The sequence below is a fragment of the Corvus hawaiiensis genome, chromosome 15 (assembly GCF_020740725.1).
Source record: "Corvus hawaiiensis isolate bCorHaw1 chromosome 15, bCorHaw1.pri.cur, whole genome shotgun sequence".
Taxonomy (NCBI): domain Eukaryota; kingdom Metazoa; phylum Chordata; class Aves; order Passeriformes; family Corvidae; genus Corvus; species Corvus hawaiiensis.
Genome location: NC_063227.1, coordinates 16,776,661 through 16,801,794, shown reverse-complemented (window position 1 = coordinate 16,801,794; position 25,134 = coordinate 16,776,661). Strand labels below are relative to the sequence as shown.

The 25,134-nt window shown below is 40.4% G+C and overlaps 1 protein-coding gene across 2 annotated transcripts in view; it reads left to right on the top strand.

The window, feature by feature from the left end:
* The window catches only part of SLIT3 (slit guidance ligand 3), a 486,134-nt gene that overhangs the window by 243,122 nt on the left and 217,878 nt on the right, over window positions 1-25,134 (top strand). For both annotated transcript variants that reach the window (XM_048319827.1, XM_048319828.1), the window contains one exon: window positions 2,031-2,102. In XM_048319827.1, the coding sequence (XP_048175784.1) occupies window positions 2,031-2,102 (72 nt within the window). The remainder of the gene's footprint in view (window positions 1-2,030; window positions 2,103-25,134) is intronic.

Sequence of the window (25,134 nt, the reverse complement as noted above, 5' to 3'; positions counted from 1 at the left end):
TCCTGGTTTTGCCTGGCTGCAGGTTAAGAGTTGAGCATAAAGACAAAGCAGAGATCAAATATATAAATTAGCCCTTGTTATGAAATATCACTTGAAAACGAGATTTACTTTTACACATGATTTGAAATACACAATAAAATGCCAGACAAATGCAACTTGAGATGGTGGATTTAGTGTGGTTTTATTCGACCACACAATTCTACTTTTTCAAGCCCTTTTTGTTCTGCTTTGCATGTGTCTTCCTTAATTTTTGCCTTGCTAAGCCATTTTGTCACACTTTTACCATAGCTCTGCTGTGCCTCACTGTCACACTAAAGTGACAGCTTAAGACTTCCTCCTTCTGGGTCTGAAATACCCTTTACTTTCTCTCTCCTCTGTCTGGGTTGCCTGATCATTTGTCTGGGTTGAAGGTCTGTCTTTAAAGAACTAATATTTTGTTGCTGGCAAAATAAAGGGGAGGTGAAGGAGGGGTCAGAGTGTGGATCAGTGTTAAACAAATTGTGAAGGTCACAAAGAATTTTAATCTGACTTGAAAAAGAGACTTGTATCCAGCAGCACATTTTTGTTTGTGATCGTCTGAATGGACAATTGTGGCTACTTTGAGAATTTGGTGTAGACTGCATGACTGGTATAAATTGAATTAGTCTCATGACAAGGACATAGTCCCCTTTTTTCCTTATCTGCCTGATGGAAAGCAGAAGAAAGCCCAGCGTGACACGTCTTGACCCGCAATGTCAATGTGGGCTTTTGTGACAGGCTCTGATTTCTGGCCTCTCATTTGATAAAACCAATTTGGTGGAGGCCAGAAAGGAGCTTGCTGAACACTAAATGTACTTACAGAAAAGGGTGTCTGGGGGTGAGTACAGAAGGCTGCCAGTCCCTCCTCATCATCGTTAGAGAGCCAGAGTTTCGTTCTGAAAACGGGGCAGAGCCTTGGGGACACGGTCACCCCAAATGATGCCCTGTGCAGTTCTCTGCAGGATCTCCTTTATTTGTCCTTTTAGCATCACTGTGCTTTCCCTTTCCTCCATTTGCTTATTTCTTGCATTTTTCTTTCCCACTCGTCTGCCTTCCTTTCTTCTTCTTCCATTACTCTCTTGCCTCACCCTTTGTCCCCTAAACCAGACCGAAACCTCTCTCCCTTCTCTGTGCTGACAGGGCACCAGCAGGAAAATCAGGGTGAATGCTGCTTTTCCTTAGCACGAAAAACATGCTAGCTTTCTGGTTTCATGTCCATTTCCCTCCCATTCCTGATGCCTTCCTTCCTGCCTCCACTGCACTGGTAGAGGGCTGTGAACCTGGAACTATTTATACTTCAGCGAGGGGAAAAGCACCTGAATGCAGGCTGGGTAACAGGAAAATGTACGCTGCACTCACAATGCAGATCAAACCATTTTTGAATGTGCTTTAAGTACTAGAAAGACTTTTTGAATTGCTGTTGGTTTAGGTTTTTTGTTGTTTGTTTTTAAACAAGGATAAAGATTCAGTTTTTTTTCCATTAATACACAATGCAGTGGGATCTTAATGCAGTAGATTAAGATTTTTTCAATGTAAATTTAAAAAGTTCTCAGGAGAATGATTGTCATGTTTTTCCTGAATATTAATTTCAAATAAGAAGCTGTAATCTGAGCAGGGGTAGCCAAGTATTTTTGCAGTCAGAAAACAAACAGAAGCATGCTGAGAAAATTATTTACACTACAGGATTGCAATTCCAAGGCATACGATTTGGCTGCAGGTACTCTGACAGAGAATCATGGCATTGTGCCAGTGTCATGATCACATTTGAGTGATGTTTTCTTGAAGTTCTGTCATTTGTATCAGGAATTCTGGTGGTTTTGGTTGGAGAGTCATTTCAGCTCATTCCACAGACCTCTAGAGGAGAGAAACAAAATTGAAAACACCGTGTGGTGTAACAAATCCAGAAGCATCAACTTTTCCAAGCACGTGGCTGTTCCATTAGCTCATGCAGATTTGAGAAATGTGTTCTCTTTGTTAACACAATGTATTTTTTTTTCTGTTCTCTTATTCAGAGACCTGAGTGAAAACCAGATAAAAGGAATCCCTAGAAAGGCCTTTCGAGGAATCATTGATGTGAAGAACTTGTAAGTGACAACTTCATTAATATTTGTGGTGAAAACCTTTCTCCTCACGTTCCATCTGGCTGTTCCTATCAGTTTGAGTGCCTTGTGTTCAGCTCTGTGCAACACCAAAGGGCCCTGCAGGGTTTTGTCAGAGGCCTCACAGGCTACTTTGGTCCCCATGCCTGTGAACACACCTGGGGAGGTTTTGAGCTGAGGACAAAAACATACCCAAAGGCTTCACCCCTTCCTGCAGTACTGTCCTGGGGCAAGATGTGCATAGGAAAAACTCAGGTAGGGTCTGGGGGTGAAATTGAAATGTTTCGCTTAGTTTCAGTTTTCTGTCCCATCACTTATGTGGAAAGTAAATATGACAAAATGTGGCACCCAGACATGGTGGGTGAGCACAAATACCAGAAAATGAAAAAAACCCAAGTGTGAGCAGTTAACTGTGCAGGCTTTGACAGCTTGTATTTAAAATTAAAATAATTTGTAAAAGTCTTTAAAGAGAGAAAATTTTTGTGCTAATGCAGCCAGTCTGTCCTAGCCTTTTTCTGTAAGGTAGTCTGAAATACGAGTAAAGACTTTGAGCTCTGTATTTCCAGAGCTGTTGGAGGCTCTTACCTGTTATATAACAGAAACCCATTTTGGTGCACACCCGCACACTAACGCACTGTTGGCTTTGTTGGAGTCAGCACAAGGTGAACTGAACAAGGAAATACCAGCCACTGCCTTGGCAGGGTCGGGATTTCCTGGGACAACCTGCAGCCACTCTCAGGAGCTTTTCAGAGCCAGTAGAGTTGGCACTGTGTTACCACACCAGTAGCTGACAACTGAGATCCACTGTGTTAAATGTTGGAAACACAGCGTAAATGGTGTGGATTTTTTAAAATTTAGGAGAAGAAACAGCTAAAGGAGATCTGAAAAGAAGCCCTTTTCAACAAACAGTCTTGAAACATACCTGTGCTCTGTTATGAGATCTTGCCCCAATGAAATGCTCTCAGGCACATGATGTGATTCCTGAGGCATCCTGTGAAGGGCCAGGAGTTGGACTTGATGATCCTGATGGGTCCCTTCCCTTTTGTCATGAGTTATCATGAGTTTTACTTGCATTGTGTGATCTATAGGAACAATAGATGGTATTTTGTTTCAGAAAATGTAACCTTCCCAGCTGTAATTCACTGTTAGTTGTCTGACTTCATTTCAAATAACAAAGTTTGCATTCAGAGTTTAGTTCACCTCTGACAAGCTGTCACAACAAACACAGGTGTTTTGATTTATGCACCCACTCTTAGTGCAGAAGGATCCAGGCTTTCTCCTTTCCATGAACTGATATCAAGGCATGACTGGCTGGAGTGTTTACAGGATCTGTATAAATGTTGGGATTTCAAGCTTTAACAAAAAATTGTGTCTGTCAAGTTAGGCAGTATCTATTGTTTTGCTGTAAAAGACACAGTGTCAGAAGTACTTCCCTGTGCTGCAGTTTCTGTCCTTTGTGAGCACTGAAGTTATCACAGAGTCATGAAATAATTCTGGTTTACAGTGGTCATCCAGCCCAGCCTCTGGCTCAGCAGGAGCACAAAGCTTGGTACTCTAACCGATTGCTGTTGTGAGCCATGAGTACAGATTGTTTAGATAAATAGCAGGAGAAGCAGACTTTTTACTCATATCTAGACATTCTTTCTTGATAAGGAATGTATGAATCCTGTGCCCAGGTGGTCCATGAGAGCAGGTGGCTGTTGCTTCCAGACACAGATGAGTGACCTGTGACTTGCTGAGACAAACATGGCACAATCTTGAGCCAACTTGCTGCTGGAAATACATTTAAATTTCTCCAGCAATAACTGTAAGGGTGTGATGCAAGCTGAACCAAGTTAATACTTAAAGCTCTTTAAGCTTTAAGCAGGAAGCTTGAATATGCTGATCCCATTCTCAGCCTACATTTGGCAGCCAAGTCTCTCCCTTCTGAACCTCAGCAGGGACCATGCCAGCGAGCAGGGGTGTTCAAGTGCCTGAGCAGGAGAATGAGCCTCTGCCTCGGGGTGCCATCGAGCTGTGCCAACACCTGCCTGGTGACTGTGACACGAAGGTGCTGATGGCAGAGCAGCAGGGGTGCCTGTTTCTATGGTTATCACTTTGCAGATTTATTGTACTGTCTCAGTGTTCTTCCACCTTATAAAGTGTGTTTGTGAGGGATTTTGTTGATTTTAAGGCACAAGAAATAAAGCTACATATTGTCCCATACTCCCCAGCTCTTTCCAATTTATATTTAAAATTTCTTTAGGGAAAGGCTGACATGGAATGGTCTCTGTTTTCATGGCTTGACCTTTAACATGGCCTCACATTCTTCTAGGTCCTTCCCAAAGTGTCCTGATGTCATGACAAAAATAATAACTCTGGAGATATTGTAATAGGGACACAGCACATGCTAGACCAGATGAAAGTCTCCAGATTAATGCTGTCTTTAACAGCAGCTTGGAAAGCTTCCCTCAGGACAAAATGCAGAGTTGATGCAATGGACTAAGCCAGGGCATGAATTCCTTCTGGATACCAGCTCTGAAACACACAGCCTGAGGGCTCGATATAAATTACAGTGGGTGCCATTTGGAAACCCTGTGAGAATTACCCTGTCTCAGCATGGCCATAGCAGTAATGGACACAGAGTCACAGGTTGTGTCCAGCTGGAGCAGACTGATGTAAAAAAATCTGCTTCCTGAATTTAAGGGCAAAGGTGCTGCTGCATCTGGGAAGCAGAGAGAGTCTTTGGTGATGTTCTCCAAGCACCAGGGCTGCAGAGCTGGATGGATACAGGAAAAAAATTAAAAAAAAAAAAATTGTTAAAATGATGGGGGAAGAAAGCCTTACAAAAATCAGTGTTTCAAGATATTTTTCAACCTGTCTTACTTTTTAAATGGTAAAAGCTTTCTATCTTTTATCATTCTCTTAGAAGAACGGTGAGCCCAGGAATATGGGCTTGGATTAGGGCTGTGCTAAAGAAGAGTTTTAAATGTCAGGGAGGCCAGTGTTTTTGCACAAGACAAAGCCAAAGCAAAAACTGGAGGTTTGCAAACTCCTAAGTGGGCGAAATTTAGTTGTGTGAATTATTTTCATATGAAGTGTTTTCTGCTGTTTGAGTACAAAAAAGTCAAAGGATCTGCACACAAAGAATAAATTAGTGAGTCTATTTCTAACTGAAACGTAGAAATAATTATACAGCTTTTAGAAAGTTTCATGAGCACATAATGTCCATTACCAGTAGTGAATTTATTTGGGAATTTGGGAAAAGCTGGCACTTTGAACATATTGTAGAGTAGATGCATAAACTCTGCTCAGCGACCCTTAAGAGCTGAACAAGAGAGGGCAAGAGAGGGCCAGCCTGCAGAGCACACCTGTATTCAATTTCTGTTACTTATTACTTGGAGAACAGGAAATGTTTCTTGCAGGAATCTAGCCCCAAGTAAGCACATTTGTTTCAAGAATTAAAGTATATGGGTTGGGGTCTCATTGAGCTTTGGGCTAACTCAGTGCTGTCAGCCATGGCCTTCAATCATAAATATATATAGAGCTGCTTCTTGCATTTCTGCACGTTTCCCCTGCTTGTATCACATCTCAGCATTCAGGGGAGTGTTTCTCTGGTGAGGCATTCCTGCAGTTGCTGTTGAATTAGCCTGCCCAGCCCACCTCACTGAGGGCAGCCAGGATCCCGGAACAGGGATATGCAGATCTTGATGTTAGGAAGAAATTCCTCCCTGTGAGGGTGGGGAGGCCCTGGCACAGGGTGCCCAGAGAAGCTGTGGCTGCCCCATCCTTGGAGGTGTTCCAGGCCAGATTGAACAGGGCTTGGAGCACCCTGGTCTTGTAGAAGGTGTCCCTGCCTGTGGCAGGAGGTGCAACAAGATGATCTTTGGGGTCCTTTCCAACCCAAACCATTCTATGAGTCTACGAACGTCTCCCAGCGAAGGAAAGGAGAATATCAGACCATGTGCAGTGTGGATGGCGGGCAGAATGACAGAGCAGCAGGGCAGAGGGGGAGCCAAGCAGCCACCCTGAGTAAACACCACTCAGAGCTAGAGCCACATGGAATGACACAGGCACAGCTTTTTTTGTCAGGAGCTGCTGCAGTTTCTTGTTCTTGATTCACTGGAACTCAGTTCCATCCATATTCAGCTCCTGCCTTTTATTTCTCATAGGCTTTAGCTGTAAGATTCTGTAGCACTGGGAAAAGAAGAAGTTAACATGTTCATGTGTCTTGATAACACAGGCTCATTGCATTTCTGTCTGAATTCTTCTCAGCCTCACCTGAGATAATAGCTCCTATCACTAGGCCTGCAAGCAGCTTTCCCTGCATTGTGGGGCCACTTAGCAATTGTGAGTAATATCCTCCTTGATAGGCCTAAAGGTTCTTGTGGTAGAAGAAATGAAGCATTTAGATTTATTTTTTTTAAAAAATACAGAAATACACCAGCACATATGTAGCATTTAACACTTCTGCTATTCAGTACACATTTATTTTCCTAGTGGTTAAATTACCTCTGCAGTGGGGAAAATCAGAGCTCCGTGAGTACTGTAAAATATTGTGGTACCTATTAGTTTCAGTTCCTTATTTGTTAAATGGCTTTTCCTGGAAGATTCTGTTTCTTTTTCTGCATGCATCTACTATCAGCATCAATCCATGTGACTTTTACAAAAATTAAACATCTCGATTGCACATTCAGGTTTTGGAAAAAGCTGAACTAGCTCTTTACATTGAGAGGTATTTTGCATTCACCTACACAAAATATAAAAATGTTCCTATGTAATTTTTTTTTAACCGTCACAGCCAGCTCTGCAGAGTATATTTGTAGCTTCTGCCATTCAGCCATAGGAATAATTAAACATATCTGTCAAGTTAAACTAATGAATAAACCCAAGGAAATAGTGGTTGATTTGTGTGTAGCCATTTCACTAGAAGAAAGCAAGTGATTGTGAGTTATTTGCCATACATAAATATGCAGTAGATCTTAATGAAATGGTACACTACAGAACGTAACTCCTTTAGTCTGGGTTCTCCAGGGAAGCTATTATCCAGAGCCCTCTGAAATTCTTGGCCGTAGTTTCTTGACATTTGTGTACAGGATTCAGTGTTACTCTTGCAGTTTGCAGTAAAATAAAACAAAAGGAGGAAGATAAACAGTTGGCCAGATTTTCCACTCGTTTGGTGTAAGATCTGGAATAAGCCTTCTGAAGCCAGTGGTTGGCTTCAAATAAAAGCAAAGAAATGCCTAGAGGAGAATCGATTATCACATGTTGGGTTATGTATTTGCTTATGTATCTCTCACTGGACTGAACAATGTGTGTCTATATTTGATGGTGTGCATGAAAAGAACAGTATGTTTTAAACAGGAATGCATAAAAATTTAAGGAAAGGATATATTTCTGTTATGGAACAAGTTTCAGGTTATTTTGACAAAGAGCTGGCAAAACAGGTCAGAGGCATGGAAAGAGCTATTTGGGATCTCATTTGAGACAAGCCTTTTGCACTCTTTAGGGGGCAAAAAGATCACATTACTTCAACTGTATAAATTTGTAAATAATTTTCCTCCTCCTTGTCCGTAAATTCACACTGGACTCAATGTATTCCAACAGTGTATTCCTTTCTATCTCCTGTAATTGGTCTTCATTGTGATAGTGGCCATAATGAATTCAAGAGAGATCTCTGTGGCCATCACATTTGCTTTCCTAGAAATTTCATTGTCATGCAGCATTATTATAACATTAAAATAACAAGTTACAAACTTACCACCTTCTATGGAGAAACACCACCTGCAGTGTCAGTTAATTTTATGAATACATTAGTTTGAGCTTTTGCCATCTGTTCTAGCCCTTATAAAAAATGCAAAAAGCGTATATTTCACAATTAACTCATTAAAAGGATATGATTGATTGAAATGCACACGCATGTTCCCCGCACAACGGGTAAGGTGAGACGTGCGGAGCCGGCCGAGCACAGAGAGACTCTGAGTTGCAAGAGAGGACATTTTGTGAGACAGAAGTGTTTCTCTCTTGACATCCTCAGCCACACACACAGGGCCAGCACATCAAGTGACACTAAAGGTGACACTGGTTGCTTCACTGGTCTCTTGAGAGTCGTGGCCCAGCCCTGCAGGGGCTCCCTCGTGGTTCTGCCCAGGGAGCTGCTGCTTTCCTGCCGGAGGTCACGGGGTGTACAATGCCCCTTGGTTTGTTTTCCTATTCTATTATGCTCTGAATCACTAACCTCTAAAATCTACCTGCCCTGACATTTCCAAATAGCTTCTCTTGTCTGTCTTATAGTAAAAATCAGAGAAAAAAGTTAGGAAGTCTAAATGCTGTGCAGGCTGGCTTTGGGCAGGCAGGAAGGTGTAGGGAGGGATTGCGTTTTCGTTTGTCCCAGCTGGAGGTGCCTTCCTGCTCACTCTCTTTCCATCGGGAATGTCATAGCTGCTGCAGACACAGCCAAGGGAAAGCCTGCTGGGAACATGGATGAAAACTTGAAACTTAGTTCAGAAACTGCATAATCACAGTTTTTCCTCTGCCTCCAGTGAATCGGCAGAGCCTTTTTGCTCTCTGTGCTGCATTGGAGAGGCGATGTGTTTATCATCAGTGCCTTCCTGACAGTCTGTGGGAGCACAGAATCCTGGGCACATGGTGTGTGCCCTGCCCTTGTATCCCTTCCCTTGCAGAAGAGTCTTGTGCTGGATGGCTGAGGGGTGAGCAAGGGGTCTGGAATAAAAAGCTAATTCTGCACTTTTCTAGAATATGATGCACAGAGGCAGTGCTGAATAACTGTGCTCTCTGGCAGTTAATTGGAATTGTCATGAAATACTGTGGGGTTTAACTGTCATTACAACCCCAAAACTTTTGCATGTCTCTTTTGACATCGTAAGTAGTCGTCATTACTCAGAATTACCTTCTTGAGAAGAAACTTTCATAGGATTTTTGCAACATGCACTGATGCTAAGAGATACCAGTTGAGCAGTGATCTCGCTAGTGAGTGAGCCAGTTTCAGTCTTGATAGTGCATTTTTGTGAACGCTTGGCATTAGTGTTACGTCAGCCCTCCAGGGGACATTTTAGAAGGGCATGAAATGATAGGACAATGGGGAATGGCTTTAAACTCACAGAGAGCAGGTTTAGGTTAGATATTAGGAAGATATTTCTTCCCTGTGAGAATGGTAAGACCCTGGCACCCTGGAAGTGTCCAAGGCCAGGTTGGACAGGGCTTAGAGCGACCTGGGATAGCAGAAGGTTTCCCTGCCTATGGCAGAGGGTGGAATAAGACGGTCTTTAGTCCCTTCTAACCCAAACTGTTCTATGATTCTGTGATCCTGTGGTTCACGTGGTCAGCTGGAGGGTTTGATCCCAACCTGCAGGAAATTCCTGTATTTTAGGATAAGGGATGTTAATGAGAATGCTGCGTCCTTGCATTATTCCCCAACAGCCTGGGATGGTCCCACGTGCATCAGGGAGCAATGGAACAGACATGTGCAGACCAACAACCTGCAAAGTCTGCAGCACACGTGATAAATACTGAGTAACCCCAAAACCATTTCATGAAGTATTTAAACCTGTGCCATATTCGGTAGTGTGATCAGCCCATACTTGCATTTTTTAAACACATTTTGGTTTATGTAATCCCCTTTCTCATGAAACACCAGGTGGATGAAGCAGCACAGAACGATCTTAAATCCATTGAATGTGCTAAACTATGGCTTGTACTTCACGTGAGATTGATTGCACAGATTGAAAATGCGCCGCTGCTTTATTTATTTTATTTTTTAAATAAAAACATCTGCATGAAGTAGAGTGGATGTCTGCTCTGTTCTCTTGGCCACTTGCATTTCAGGAAGTGTTTGTTTTCATGGATGTCTGGAGTTGTGGGCTCAACTGGCCACAAGGGATCTGTCACTGACAACTTATTAAAAGCTGAACCATCACTCCTGAGGAACAGATTTCCTCACTGTAAAGGTTGCTTTCCCCCGAGTAAAATGTCAGATAAATAAAAAGCTGAAATCTCTCTTAAGTGTGTTCTACTTATAAAATAGAAGTATATAAGCCAATAGTATTTAGTAGTGGTGGATGTATGCTTGGCGGCATTTAATATTTTTTAAATTTTCATTTTTCTGAGCTAATCAGAGCTGACTACCCCCATAATAAGGTTATACATTATTCCGATTTACCCGATTTCTGTATTCTGGATATCCACTGCAGTATATATTGGTTTTAGTTTTAATTTTTGGGCAAACCACAGATTTTTTAGTATTTCTTGTAGAAGTAGGACAAACAAATACCAATTGTTTTCTCCTTTTCTGGAAATGTATTTCAAGCATTATTGAAAGCCTGCACTTTAAAGGTTCATAAGGTAAAATCCTGATGCTGATGACAAGAAAGATGAAGTATCCCACACAGGCATAAGTCATCCTTTCCATCAACTTCAAATTCTGTTCTGATCTTCCCTATGCTTTGTGCCTTGCATAATTTATTGCCTTCTCCAGCCTAAGAGGGGCTCCTTCTGCAGCCATTAGCCATGAGCTCCGTTAGCTGGTCATCAGGGGGGTTTGAAGAGTGACACGGATGTGCTGTGTCCCATCAGGAACATGACACAAGTGACGCAGGGATGGGACTCCTTTGCACAGGAGACTGAAATAGTCCAGTCTTTGTGTGTCAGAACCTCAGGCTTGATGGTCACTTTTACAATTTCTCTTTGATTATGTAAAATCCGGGAGTCTAGAGATCTAAATTGTATGTCATTCACTTGCCTAAATGGGACGTTGGTGGAATTTTTTAAACAAGATCACAAGCTTCAGGTCCGCAGTTTGATAAAAGAAAACCTCATCCCTAATCCTGAATGGGATCCATTATCTGGGGTTTGAAATCTGCTACAAAAAGTCAGGGTGACTATTGCTATTTCCAGAGATTACTTATCTGCTTACTTATTTCGCTGAGCTCTGCTCTGTGCTTTCTGGGCTCGTTATTCTTTTATCCTAATGAAGCACAGATACATTTTGATGCAGCACCCATGCTGCAGCACTGCTTTTGTATGGAGAGTAATGAATAGCAGATTTGGCTCTTTTCTGTTTTAATAGACTTACAAGAGTCTCTCTGACAGAAACAAACTCCAGAAAATACCTTGATTTAAAAACAGGCTATGTGGTATTCTTACTGTCCTTTTGATATAAAACTTGATTAAAATGGGATGTGACATCAGTTGAAAAAGTATGAAAATCAAATTTTCTTTATTACGTATGTGTTTAGGCTAACCTATGCCTACAGTTTATCTTTGTATAATTTATGCTGTCTTTGTGCCATGCCTTAATTTTGAATACATTTGTTGAAGATTTCCTGCAGCATTCATCTATGATTGTCAAAAGGAAGTTTTATTCTAAAAAAAGAGATAGTACTGGTTTTAATTATGAATCTAAATAGCTTCATAACCAGAGTGAACTCTGAATTTACATCATTTTTATGATAGCCACACCATTCCAGGTTTATTGATTTTGTCATTTGCTTCATTACATTTAATGCAAACCTTTTGTATGAAATTATTCCGGTGCTGTGCTGGCCACGGAGAGGTCAGCGTGTGCAGTCTCTAGCCAAAACAGCACAGCAATATCATTTTAGTGCAGACTCCATGGATATAAGGGGGGTTGGAAATACTGTCCACCAGCAGAACAAGGTTTGCCTTTTCCTCTTGACCTTCCCAGCTGGACAAAGTTAAAACCACAGCTTGAGTTGTCCTTTTTTCACTCTTCTTTTCTCTCCCCTGCGTTTCGCTCCAGCTCTTTGGTGACGAATGTCTGTTACTGGAGAGGAAAATGGTGTTTGGGGGGTGGGTTTGGGCAGAGCCTGCAAGTTCCCTGGCAGTGCCAGGCTGTGCTGGGAATGGCCTGGCAGCACCAGCTCTGTGCCCAATGGAGATCTCCCAAAGGAGATGGTCTGCAGGGAGTGCAGATCTCCTGCTCAGAAGCTGTTTTGAAGAGCCACTTGCTTTTTGGCTTTCAAGGCAGAGACACTGTGTGTCTGAGGCCTCCAGTTTTTTGGACATTTCACTGGGATTAAATTCTGATATTTCATTTTGTAAATAGGCAACAGTGTGCCAGGATTTGCTGTCCATTTTAATGGGTCTCTGCCCATGGCAGGGGAGTTGGAACTAGATGATCTTTAAGGTCCCTTCCAGCCCAAGCCATTCTGTGATTCTCTGAATAAAACTTCTTGAGTTCTTAATTAATACTGCATCACTTTTTCTGGATAACACGATTATTATTTTTAATGTAACTTCATTTTAAGAAGTGTTGAAAACACTATGCAAAACAGGTAGGTAAATGGATCCTTGTTTTCCCAGAAGGCAATGACTTAGGCTCAAAAATTAATTTCAGTAATTGATTGGGGGACTTGATTTCCTGCACCATTCTTCCTTGACCTTGAAATGAGATGGATATCCCCCTGCTTTTGACCCCAACTCTTAACTCAGCTGCAGCTTTTTTTCCTGACCCAAGCCCTCAACTCAGCTGCAGCTTTCTGTATGAGAGCAGAGCTGCCTATTTAAAACAAGCCTGTGCAGCTTCTTGCCACATTTAGAGCCCAGAAGGGAATGATTATATTTTTCATTCAGTGATTCAGTCTGTTCCATGACTTTGCTATCCTGCAGTTGGGTGACTCCATGAGATAAAGTGTAGAAAAACAAAGCCACCTGCAATTCAATTCAATACAAAATTGATATGCCTTGAAAGAAAAATATTAAACTGTGATGGTATAACTGTATTGTAGAGTTTTTTCATCACAAATTGTTTTTATAAGAACATATGCTCACTGTGTTTCAGCAAGGGATGTTATACAGTCCTTTTAAACAGCTCAATTGCTGCATCACTTGAAAATTTCCTCAAAAGAAGTTCAGATCATGTAAATCCTACATGGATATTAAGAAGATCCTATGGAGGATCTTTGTTTTATTAAAAAAAACCCTCACTGTTTTTGCTTGGATCTGCAGTGTTTTCTTCCTGTATAAAATAAGGATCTAAATCTGAGTAAAGCACAGAGGGAATTCTCAGGCATTCAGATATCTGTTATGAGATTAATAGAAATAAAGTTGATTATCTAGGTGCAAATCTGAGAATGGCTTTAGTATAATAGCTTTGAGGTAGGCAAGAATAAAACCCCTTTTGTTTAAGACCAGATGACACAGGGTGAGTGGAGACAGCAGCAGTGGGAAAGGCTGTGAGATGGTTGTCTCATTTGTACAACTGATTTCTGCTACTGAATATCATTTCCCTCCACTTTTTTTTCTACCAAAGGCCTGTGGGATCTAATTTTGCTTTTGTTTACCCTTTGGTAGTCCCATAAATGTCAAAGAAACAAATGAGAGAATTCCATCTTCATGTGGAAGTAACCTCTGCTCCAGTCTTTTGTGGGTTTCTTTAAAGCTCTTTTTGGAGTTATTTTTCCAACTCGTTGAGCAGCGCAGTAGCACTATGGTAATGTGCATACCCAGCTTGTCCGAGGTGCATTTGCACACTTAGGATTCTTCTTCGTTTCTCTTGTTTGACTAGGGAAAATGAGGATTTTGGAATTGTTTATTTGAAAGAACAGGAGAGTTTCATGAATGAACGGTCAAGATTATTTCCCTATATAAATTCTGCATCAATATCCTGTCAATCACAAGTTGCTTATACGGCAGTCATGATATGTTAATGCTAGAATATAGAGTGGTGCTTTTCCAAAAACACCCCAAAAAAGCCCCAGCCCGAACCAAACCTACAAACCCTAGAATTTAACTCATTTGAAGAGATAAGAGATATATTTGGGCTGTATATAAACTGTGATGTGGTGCACAAGAAATCTTAAAGCAAATTATTTGCATTACGATGCCCATAAGCAGTTCTTGCTGCATTTCCAGGAGCCCAGTAAAAAGCATCCAGCCTGCCTCTCAGGGCAGCAAAACAGGACTTTTTCATACACATTAAAAATGGCATTTTGTGGCATGGGGTGCGAAATGGAGCTTTCTGGTGTGAAAATTAGTTTTAGAAATGCGATTGATTTTTTTCCCGTTTTTTTTCTTCTTCCTCCTACTTTTTTTTTTGGTGACCTTTCAGTAGCCCTGTATGCAAGTTTCACCCTTGAACCTACTTTATTTTGTATTTAATTTATATTCTTAAACTCAGGTCATATGCAGCACCAGCTATTGATTAGATCCTGCTTTTAAACCCAGTCTTACAGGGAAGATGACTGCTGCAAAGGGGTCAAGTGGTTTGCCTGAAATAATTCACTGAGTAAGGGGGGCTCACAATTATCTGAACCATTTGAGTGGGGGTTTTTTGTTGGGTTTTTAGTTCGGTTTTTAGCTGTCTGCCTGCAGCTCTCACTGCTTTTCAGAAATGTGGTGCTCTCCCTTCCTGAGGAGCAGCTGAAAACATAATTAAGGGTTAATGTTCAGGCGGGGAGGGGGAGCAGCCAGCCCTTCACAATAAGTTGGGCAATAAGCAGCTGCTCTCAGGAGAGTGACTGAGAAGGATGGGAGAAATGTCCTGTGAAGCCAATTGTTCAGGTATCCTCTTTACCTACTTACAAAAAAATTACTGCTTTGATTGCAAGAAAGAAAAAATTGGGGCTGGGCTTTTTTCTGGCCATTTTATTTCAGCGCTGTCAGGTCTGAGTATGAATTAGGTTTTTGAGGTTTTGTCTAAAGGGTCAGGTAAGGTGACTGGTATGTTCTTGTGATCCAAACTTTCTGCCTAATCCTACCTGGGAGTACAAGTTTTCGTGCACGTGGCGGAATTTTTGTCATGACAAACCTGGCAGAGGTAGCAGCTGTCTCTGTAAGAATGTGTTTATGGACTAATGTCAGGAAAAAATACTTATAAAAATATACACCACCTAGCAAGGAAATTTCAAAGTCATCTGTATCAATTAATTTTTAAGATCCTTTGATAGTGGCTTCAAGTTTGTAAGGCTTGTAGAATCTTTATTCAATGGCTAGGGAGTAAATGTGAATGAACATTTCAGAAATGTAAGCATTTATATTTAAGAAATCACAATGTCTAGGATGACCTGAAGGTTGTTTTGATGATTTCAAAATAAAATATTTTTCTTTAAAAAAATTTTAAAAGTACAATTTGCAGAGAAAAATATTGAAGTCTGTAACTTGCAGGAGATTCTGTACATAAACCTGCCTCTGCAATATTTTCTGTTGATATCAGAAGTAAGGTGCAAAAATTATTTAATAATACTAACCATATTTCTAATAGTAAGCCATCTTCTATCCATATTTTTGCCTTAAAATTGGGCATGCAGTTTTCTCATGATGCTGTTTTTACCAGTTTTTGATGACATAATTCTTTCACATTTACGTTCATTACAAGTCCTGCATTTATAGATAAGTGCAGAGTTTTAAATCACTCAAGTCCCCTGCAAGATGGAATAAATCCCTTTGGAGGTGACCTATCCTCCTGCTCTTGCAATGTGTGTTGTCTTGGGATTACGGTTGTCCCTTGGTACTGGGATTTCTGAACTGTGATGTTTCAGCTCCTGGGTCGAGTTATTCCTTGCCCAGCAGTTTATCTCTTCAAGAGATTGGCAATCCACAAGGAAAGCTAAAAGACCTCAGCACCTGTAGCTGATTTTCAGTTCTCCCCAAGAATTAAGCTTTTGTGAGGATATCAGGTACCAGCAGGGTTTTTGACGATTTTTTTCCGTTTCAAGCACTGCAGTCCAGTAAAACACCAGTGCTGCTATACATCTTTTACCTATATCTTTATAAAGGTACTTTGTGGCAGTAGTGACATCATCAGTAATTACCTATTGCACAGTGTTCAGCACTTTTGAAATGAACTCTCCCTCCTCCATGTTTTATGTTAGTATTACCTGTCCGAAGGCCAGAGAAGAACATTTTAATTTGGAAATGATGTGGGTTAGTGGAACTGGAAGAGATGAGTTCAGTTCCTGAAATTTTGTAAAACCTCATGACACTGCTGACAGCTCAGGGGAGGAGGAATAAATGTATTAAGGGGTGAGGGACTCAAATGCTGAAGTCATCCCATAAATGCCAAAAATAGATGGATGCCATTTGTTTTTATGAATTAAAAGAAACAGACCTATGGTTACATGTAGGTGGAAAGAAACTCCCTGGTGAATATGCACAAGAGTTGTCACATATGCTCCGTGCCACGTTTCTGAAGGATATGTGGCAGTGCCACATTGATTTGGTAAAACATTGTTTGGGAAGTTGAAGATCTGCTAACAAAAACTGAATGCAGTCATCCAAACATATTGGGTGCTTATGGTTCATATGGGCGTTCAAATAGAACATTTGTTCCAAAATGCTCGTAAACATAAATCTGCAGGATGGATTGCTGTCCTTACCCCCAGTGACAAACATTTCACAGATGACGTGAATTTGGCTGCCTTGAAAGCAGTGAAGCAAAACGGCTTTTTTTGTCAACTGTGATCCAGTTTGCTGTTAATTCCAGAGCACTTTTCAAAGTATTTAAAAATTGTTGTAGTTACTAAGTGCCTAGATAACCAAGAAGAACATTGGTTTTGGTTCCCATTTAATCTATCGGGTAACTTATTTGTTTTGGTTCCTACAATCTTTTTTTGGGTTTTCTTTTGTTTTACTTTTCTTAGAGGTTCCTTTTTTCATTCTAGAAACTGGTTATTCTTTCAGAATGCTTCTTGTTCTGGTTAGTTCTTTTAAAGTGTTGGAGGCTTTCATTTGTTAGGTGCAGGTGTTTCACTGACAGCGTAGGTGAGTTTGGGAATTGTTCTAGACCTGGTGTAGACAAAGGAGTGTGGTGGCAGAGGGGAACACAAGTCACAGAGGCATAGCTGGTGTGGCATCCTCAGGAATATGTCATAGGATGATTAATTTGGATATGGACAGCTAGTAAGGGAAGAGGAATAGGTCTTCAGGTTCGTGTTCAACTGCCCAACAAACACTCCATGTCCATGAGTGAACCTCGGGAATGGGGATAATGAAGGATCAGCTGTAGGCTGGCCTGCTCAGGACTCTTGCTTGCAAGACCTCATTGTATGTGACAGAATAGCAGAGTTTAGTGCTTACTGAAGCCCTTTTTCACTCTTCTTAGTCTAAGGGAAGTGTTATTTGCTTACTCATCTATAAATACATGTATATGTAACTGCCTAAATTACATATATAAGCACACAGAGTCCTCAGAGAAGTGCAGAGTACTATTTTTATAAACTTAGTAAAAATATAAATAAGCATATAAAAAGCACACAGCAAGATTTCACCCTTTCTTTACAGTTTTTGTAGTATAAGCAAGTAATGCAGCAACCCAAAGCACATATTGTGTTAACTTATTTGTTTGAAATCATGTAGCAGAACAAGCAAATTTGGGGCAATGAGGTATAGAGTCAGACTGTAAGAAGTAATTCCAGTGGGACTCTGGATGGGGAACTTGATTTTATTGCCTTGAGCATGAAGTTTGATGTAAATGCCTTAAAGGCTTGTGAGGTTCAGGCTGAATTCCAGTGTCTCTCTCCCTCAGCACAGACTCATCTGAACTCATCCATACTCTTATCTAGAATTGACTACAAGTTGGCCACAGCTCTGACTTGCAAAATGGGATGTGATGCTAAGAAATGACAAATATAAAGACTTAAAATCAGAGGATCAAGGCTTTGCATATGCATTGAAGCAACCACTGGAAAACAAATTTCAAAGGTTTTTACAGTATCTTGCCAGCCCTGTTTTGTATCAGTAAGAGGGTAACAGCACAGGGCTGTAGTTACATGAGGTACTTGGGGCTGCTGCTCTTCCTCAGCTGGCCTGAGAAATCATGTACTAGCAAAGCAGAGAAATGGTTAAGAGTCAGAATTTGGAGCTGCATGTCATTTAGGAGCATTTCTGTGTTAAAAACGAAACCTCTGACTTTGATAATACCCAGGCAGGCCATCAGTGAGCAACACAGAACTGTAACTAAGCCAAATGGCTCCTTGTCTTAAGGTAATGGAAAACACTTATATTTTTGCTGGTTAGTTTGTCAGTGGCCAATTTTACAGCAGAAATTACTAGAATGGGATAAATTCCATGTCTCAGAAGCAAACTGCTGTTGCCTGATCGGTATAGAAGAAAAGGGGTAAAACAAAGCAAAATCCTGGAAGCACACCCTCCGACCCTACTTTTCATTGTCTGGAGTGCCACTTATTTGTCCTACAATACAAACCCACAGCTGTGGTAAAGATGAAATGGCCTGATTTGGAACCCTTAGGAAAGCTTCTGAGCCTGTGTTAAGCATGGTCAGTGCTGGAAGCCCCTATCAGAGGGATTTAAAATTGATGCAGTATCTTGAAATATGTAATTTGTGAACTGTCCTCCAGCAGCTGTGGGAGTTGGTTGAGGAACTGAGTAGGACCATGTCAAAAAAAATCCCCCAATCCAAAATGGGATGTGGAGATACCCAGAACTGTGATTCCTTTTCCAGCTTTAGCTGGCTATTTTTTTATTTTTAAACAGTCTGATAAAACAGGCTTTGATTGAAAACTTATCGGTGTGTTATACTAAGAAACTATACTACCATTTACAACTGCAAGCTGTTAATTGGATATTATCCACAAGTTTTTAATATTAATTTTCTAACCAACAACAAAGAAAATAAGGTTACCAAAACAAAAAAATGAACTGTTTTGCCCACATTTACCAGCCATGCAGCAAGGCAGACACTCTACCATGACTTTACTCACAATATCACAAGTCATTGTATGACTGCAGGTGATAGCATTAATCTAATGTGATATGGGATTCCAGAGAGGACAGATGTCTGGAGATCGAATGTCCAGATTTCCTTTTGCTCTGTTATCCCCCTAAACCTGTAAAAAACAGGCACTTCTGGGCCTGGCCCTGGGCACGTTCACCTTCCCTGCTCTGCACTCACCCTCTGCCACAGCCTCTATGCCCCACGGCGTTTTCATGTTTGCTGCTCAAGTCCAAGTTTCTCAAAGGCAGAAGAGCCTTAATTTTCCTCTCAAACCTGAGTTTTGTAAGTTATTAAACATAAAAATGTGTCAGCAATGACCACCACCAGAATTAACACGTTAGTTGTCCCTGTTCAATAATCTCAGGGTGAGCTCTGCGCATTCCTGTGCAGCCGGCATGGGCCGGGCTCGCGGGCAGTGCCAGGGAAACCTGCAGTGGTGTCCTCAGGGCAGCAGGAATGTCACCCATGCCCAGAACATCTCCTGTCCAGTGCTGTGGCCAGGAACCAGCAGAGCACTAACCCTGCCTTGTTGTGTCACACTAGAGAGTTTCTTGCAGCCCTCTGCCCTACTGAGCCCATTTCAGAAATACCGGTGGCTCCAAAAAAATTTTGTCTTTGTCAACAATACACATTTTAATAGGAAGGGATGGAGCATTTGGGGTCTTTCTTTTTAAAGTTTTGATTCTGTAATGGATTTGTTACAGCACGGAACATACGCACGGAATGATTTTAAGGAGAGAACCCAAATCCTGGTTGATGCTGCCGTATTGATCAGCAGTAACAGCTCGCCTGTGGGGGCTTATTTGTTTTGCCTTGGAAATGAGCGTGACTTATGTGCTGTTGGTTCCATATAAGTGATGCCATGATGGTGCACGAGCCTGTGTAAACACCAGCCTTGCTCACAGGGCACATCTTCTGGGCAAGGTTCAGGGGTGCTGCTGTCCTGGGGTCAGGATGGGGCACGGGCAGCCAGACCCTGCACACTCGCTGTGCCTGTGCCTCCCTTCCCTGCCAGAAACACCGGAGAGGAGGGAGGGGCTCAGGGTGTGATGGAAGCGGCAGCCACAGATAAGCAGAGGTCAGACATCACTGCAGGTCAGGGGTGGAAGGCAGCAGTTCCTGTTCCACCTGCAGCAGCTGGGTGGATGGAAACACCTGCAGCTCCTCCGTCTCATACTCTTTGTACATTACAAATTTCTACTCTTTATTTAGATTAAACAACTGCATATTTTTTCTATGGAGGTACCTCGCTTTCAGATTTTCCAGTTTCGTAATACAGCCCCTAATGATATGATTTCCTGTTAATATTCCTAATCCGATTCCCTAGTATGATTTTCTGTTAATAAGGTCACTGCTTAGTAACATTCTGAACTAGAACTTTCCCTTACGTGTGGTATTTGACACTTGTCAACTGAACATAACAATAAATAAAAATTTAAATAAGTGCAAACCTTCTAAAACTGTAAAAAACATCACAGTAAGTAACTTTCATTTTCTCAAACACCCATTTTATCTTCCTCATTTCTTCCCCTTTTCCCCTTTGGGGCTATGGCAGAGGAGAACAACAGATGGTTATCAGTCAAGAGTAACTAGGGAAACGGCAAAACCTGCCCCAATTGCTATGGAGACAGCCATTTCTGTGCTTGGTATGCACTATTTGTTACATCAGCAACCAGAGAGAGTTAAAAAAAGAAAAAAAAAAATGTTCTAAAGCACCTGGTATTGAAAGGAAATCTCATGTTTGTGTGTGTTTGTCCTTGTGGCAGGAGTAGTCTCCATGTTCGTTTGCCACTCAAGTTTTGCTCTAAGCTGATATTTCGGTTATTTTGGACAGCAGCATTTTGATTTGTGAGTTAATGTAATACAAATACTCAGAGTAAATACTTAATACTTTTGAATAGTCTGCAGAATAGTTATTCATAAGCAACTCTTGCCCTTCAAATTCCTGTCTCCTTGAATTTAACAACCTGGCAGCACAGGTTGGGTATGAAAACTGAAGACAGAGAATATGACTTTACCCAATTATTTCAGGCAGATGAGCTGTTTCTGCGCAAAGCCTCAACCACAGCTTTTGGCAAAATCACATCCTTGGGAAAGAAAAAAGGAATTTTGGAACACTTGTAAAAATCTCAGAGTGAGATTGCAGCTTGATCACAACAGCTGTATCAATCTTTTAAAATTTTCTAATGTAAGCAAGCTCTTATAGAGTGATTTTAGTGTAGCATAAGTAGAGTAAAAATTAAATGGAAAAAATGCATTAAAAGCTAGTTTGAAAGAAGTTGACGTTATTTCAATTTAATTGAATTTAATATTACTTCAAAGCACCATCTTTCCCCATTTATTGGGTCTTCCTTATCAATTAATACAAGGATAAGGACTTTAGTTTGGTATGTGAGAAATTTTAAATAGGTATGTTGGTGTCACTTTCCTTAGGTATTTTAATATTCTTGAAGTTATGTAAGGGTAATAAATGTTATAGAGTGTCTCTCTAATTCTTACAGGTTATGGAAGAACTTAAATACTAGAGTGCAAACTTTACAGGAAAGGGATAACATAGAACCAGCAAGTCTGTATTAGAAATGAAATGAAAAAGGAAATGGAAGGGAAAAATGTTGTCCAAAGAGAGGTTCTTTTGGACATACAGTTGGCAAAATTATTTCTTTTCTAAAAATGATTCTATAATAATTTACAGTGAATTTACCTTCCTGTGAAATCACTATTGAAATCTCTTTAAGTATTTTGGTGATACAATACCTGTAACATGGATACTCTGGTTAAAAATGCAAGTCTTTCATTAATGAGGAAATGGCTTCTGCCTAATTTTTTATCTACAAGTGTAGATACAATCTGTAACAGTAGGACAGCAATTTTATATCAGTAACAGTATAACCTTAAATATGCAACTATTATGACACTGGTTTTTTATGCTAAATGAGAAAGATGAGAAAGAAATTGGAACAGTATATATTACAGTAGTCATTAATACTGGCTTTTATTTAAATATTTAACTAGACTTTGAGCAAAATATAGAAAGAGGTTATAGTAATTTAACTACTGTCACAGTATAATTAAAAAACAGATTAGCACTTGAGCTTTGCAGTAGGCTTGGTAGTGTTTGAAAATGGAAAAAAAAAAATCCCTCACTGAATAAAGTACAAAACACTGGTTATAAAGTCCATTATTTTTAAATGTTGATGCTTGAAGGGCCTCTTCTTTGTGAATGTGAGTATGGCTAATTACAGAAAAGATGCTGAAATCTCTACTTATGTAGTTGGTGTGCTGTAAAGAAACCTTGCTAGTAATGCAAATGGAGGGTTTTAAGCAGAAACAGTTTTTTAGTGTTAATAAAATATTAGTTTATTTCAGTTTCAGTAAATTTCACCCTGCATGAATTCAATTCTTTAATGTTTTAGAATAGTTTTGTGTTTTAAAAAAAAAATTTAAAGCTAGTAACATGATAAAAATTATATCAGCTTTGTTGCTGGGGATTTTTATCTCTCAAATGCATTTGTAAATTAAATATTCCTTATTGTTGTGAGCAAAACCTTCAAGGCTCGGTATTTAAAGGATTATTTCAAATGGCAAAAGAATATATCAACATTGTAAAACCCTATTCCTTCTTAATAGTATTTGAAATGTAACTCTTATTTATGATAGATAATGCACAAGTGTAAATGGATAAGCCAGAGTTACACTCTGTCAGGGAAAAGGTGTTTTAAACATTTAAAGTGGCATTTTAGCCAAGCCATAGATTTTGCTGTGATGTAAATCTGTTAGGATGCAGTGTTATGTCTCATTTCTTACAAAGGTGATTTGTGTCTAAGTTTGGGTTTGTTTTTTTCTTTAAAACATAAATTTTAAATTTTATCAATCAACTGCATATAATGCAGTCACATCATTTTCCTGTTTTTTAATAAAACCCAAGAGCAGTTATTGAGTCTACATTAGAGCCAAATTACAGTAATACTTATGGCTTTATGTATTATAGCTCTACCACATGAAAAATGTCTTTTCCTCCAAAGACTTTTATAAATTCTTGGATTGTTTATAAGCATTTGTGTCACACTCCACCTAAATCCCATTTGCCCATTCAATACTTTCCTTGCTTGAGTGCTTTGCTCTGTTCTCTGAGCTCTTCTGGTATTGCTCGTCGTTATCTCTTGGCATTGTCTGGTGGCTAATTGCCTGTCACGGAGATCTGGGATCCCTGGAGCCTCCTAGGTGGGGTCAGGGTGGATAATTCAATCTCAGGGGAGCTGCTGGGTTTCCCAGGCCGGGATCTCAGCTCACTGAGTTGGAGCAAGGACCTGTTCTGACAATGCCACCCAGCCCAACTCCAGGCTTTGGGTCTGCCCAACTCCGGTGCTTTGTGTCTCATGCATGAGAGATTCAGCATTTAACCCAAACACTTTGCCCCAAATAGAAGTTAGTTATCTATGTAAATCAGCAAGATTTGAAGGTGTCACACAGCTCAATTACTGTGATTTCATTCATCCTTCAGTGGCTCAATATTTCTGTGTGAGAAAGTTTTTTTCCATCAGAGGCAGTAGAATCACTTGGTAGGCTTAGATAAAGTCTGAGCTTAGTGCTGCATTCCTTCAAAAGGCAGAGTAAATGCAGGTATGAAAAGTGATTTTGTCCATGTAATTTTAAAATTGCATATTAAATCTGAGTTTGTGTTGTCTGACCTTTTGCCACCAGTACATTGCACTACTACATGCATAACAACCCATTTGTAATCTCGAGGAAAAGATTTTCTAGAAAGGGTATGAGTGCTGACAAATAGAGGTGGCATTTAAATCTGAATCAAGGCTTCTGCAGCCCAAGGCCATTTTTTAAAATTTACCTGTAAGGCTGGAGCAGGTGAGATGTGTCTCAGGTAGCTGCCCTGTGCTCCGTGTGCCTGAGTGCTCTGTTCAGAATGCAGCGATGGAGAAACAGGAGCAGTGTCACATGTTCCGTAGGGAAATGTAGGTTCCACCTGTTCTGAAATATTGGGGTTTTCCTCCTTTTTTCTTTAAGTTGAAATTTTACCTTCTCTGCATAGGATTAATTTTATTCAAGTTAGATGTTCTCCTCAACAAACGTTAGGCATGTCTGTTCAGCCCCTTGAGGAGCTGCAGGCACAGACTACCCACACTGAGTGTGTGAGCTGGCTGCTAGTCCACATCACAGGGGGTTTGTTTTGTCTTCACAAGTGAAAAAAAATGTGCTGATCACCTTGGCTTTCTGTAAGACTTAAGATATTCCCAAAACTTTAAATTTAACACTTTGTCTTGGAAGGAGGACATTTAGATTTAAACTCTCAAATTTCTAGTCTTGACTGAACCACTCACCAGGGTGCTGTACAGATGCAGAGAAATAGGATTTTCATCTCTACACACAGAGAAATAAATGGGGAGGCAGAGGGTCTTAAAACCAGCCATGCCTAATTTTAAGACAACTAGCAGTTCTCTTCCTTTTGAGAAGAAATTCTCGTGTTTCAGTGCAGATGTGAATGTGTTGGTGTGATAGATACCAAGAGACACGAGCACTGTGACAAAGGAGCATTAAATATGTGAGTCTCACCCCAGAGACTGTGAGGGATTGGTTCACGGGCCACAGAATCAGGATGTATCACTAATGAATATGTTCCCTATTTACTGATAGTCCTGCTAAGTGTGTGTCTTCTGAGCATTGAGAGGTTTCCCTTGCTGTGATCCTGTGCATCGATCACACAGACTGAACCTGGTCGTTGGCAGTGGCATGACTGGACCTGTGGAAATATGATTAAAATAGTCATTATGCTTTTTCAACAAAAATCAATGTATGAGAGTAGCAGTTTTTTAAAAAAACAATACCCACCTAGGAATCCCTTTAATCAGAAGGCTTTGTGAGTAGCACATGGGGCTTATTTACTTATTTTAGTGTATTTGTCAGAAAAATCAATATCATAGTATAACTCCAATAAAAATGGTGTAATATATAGTACTTCCCGTAGAAGGAGCGGGAGAGGTGATTCTCAAGTTGAGGCTCCTTTCTCCTCATCATGTTCATATCTGCCAACCAAGCTAAGTGTAAAGTATTTAATCTTGCAGACAGCACTGCATTTAACTCGTTTGGGGTTTATTCCTCTTCAAAATGCACCATCCTTTCTGTTTCAGCAACAAATTTTTGTCAATTAAACAGGGATATCAGAACAAGGCACTCAGCAGCCAATGGTCTTCTCAGCAGTCAAAACCAGAGAGGTTTTAGGATCTTTGGTAGGTCATCAGAGAAACAGAACATAAATATGTATGTATACATTTACCCAGATATGTATATATGCTGTGCATGAACTCCTGCACA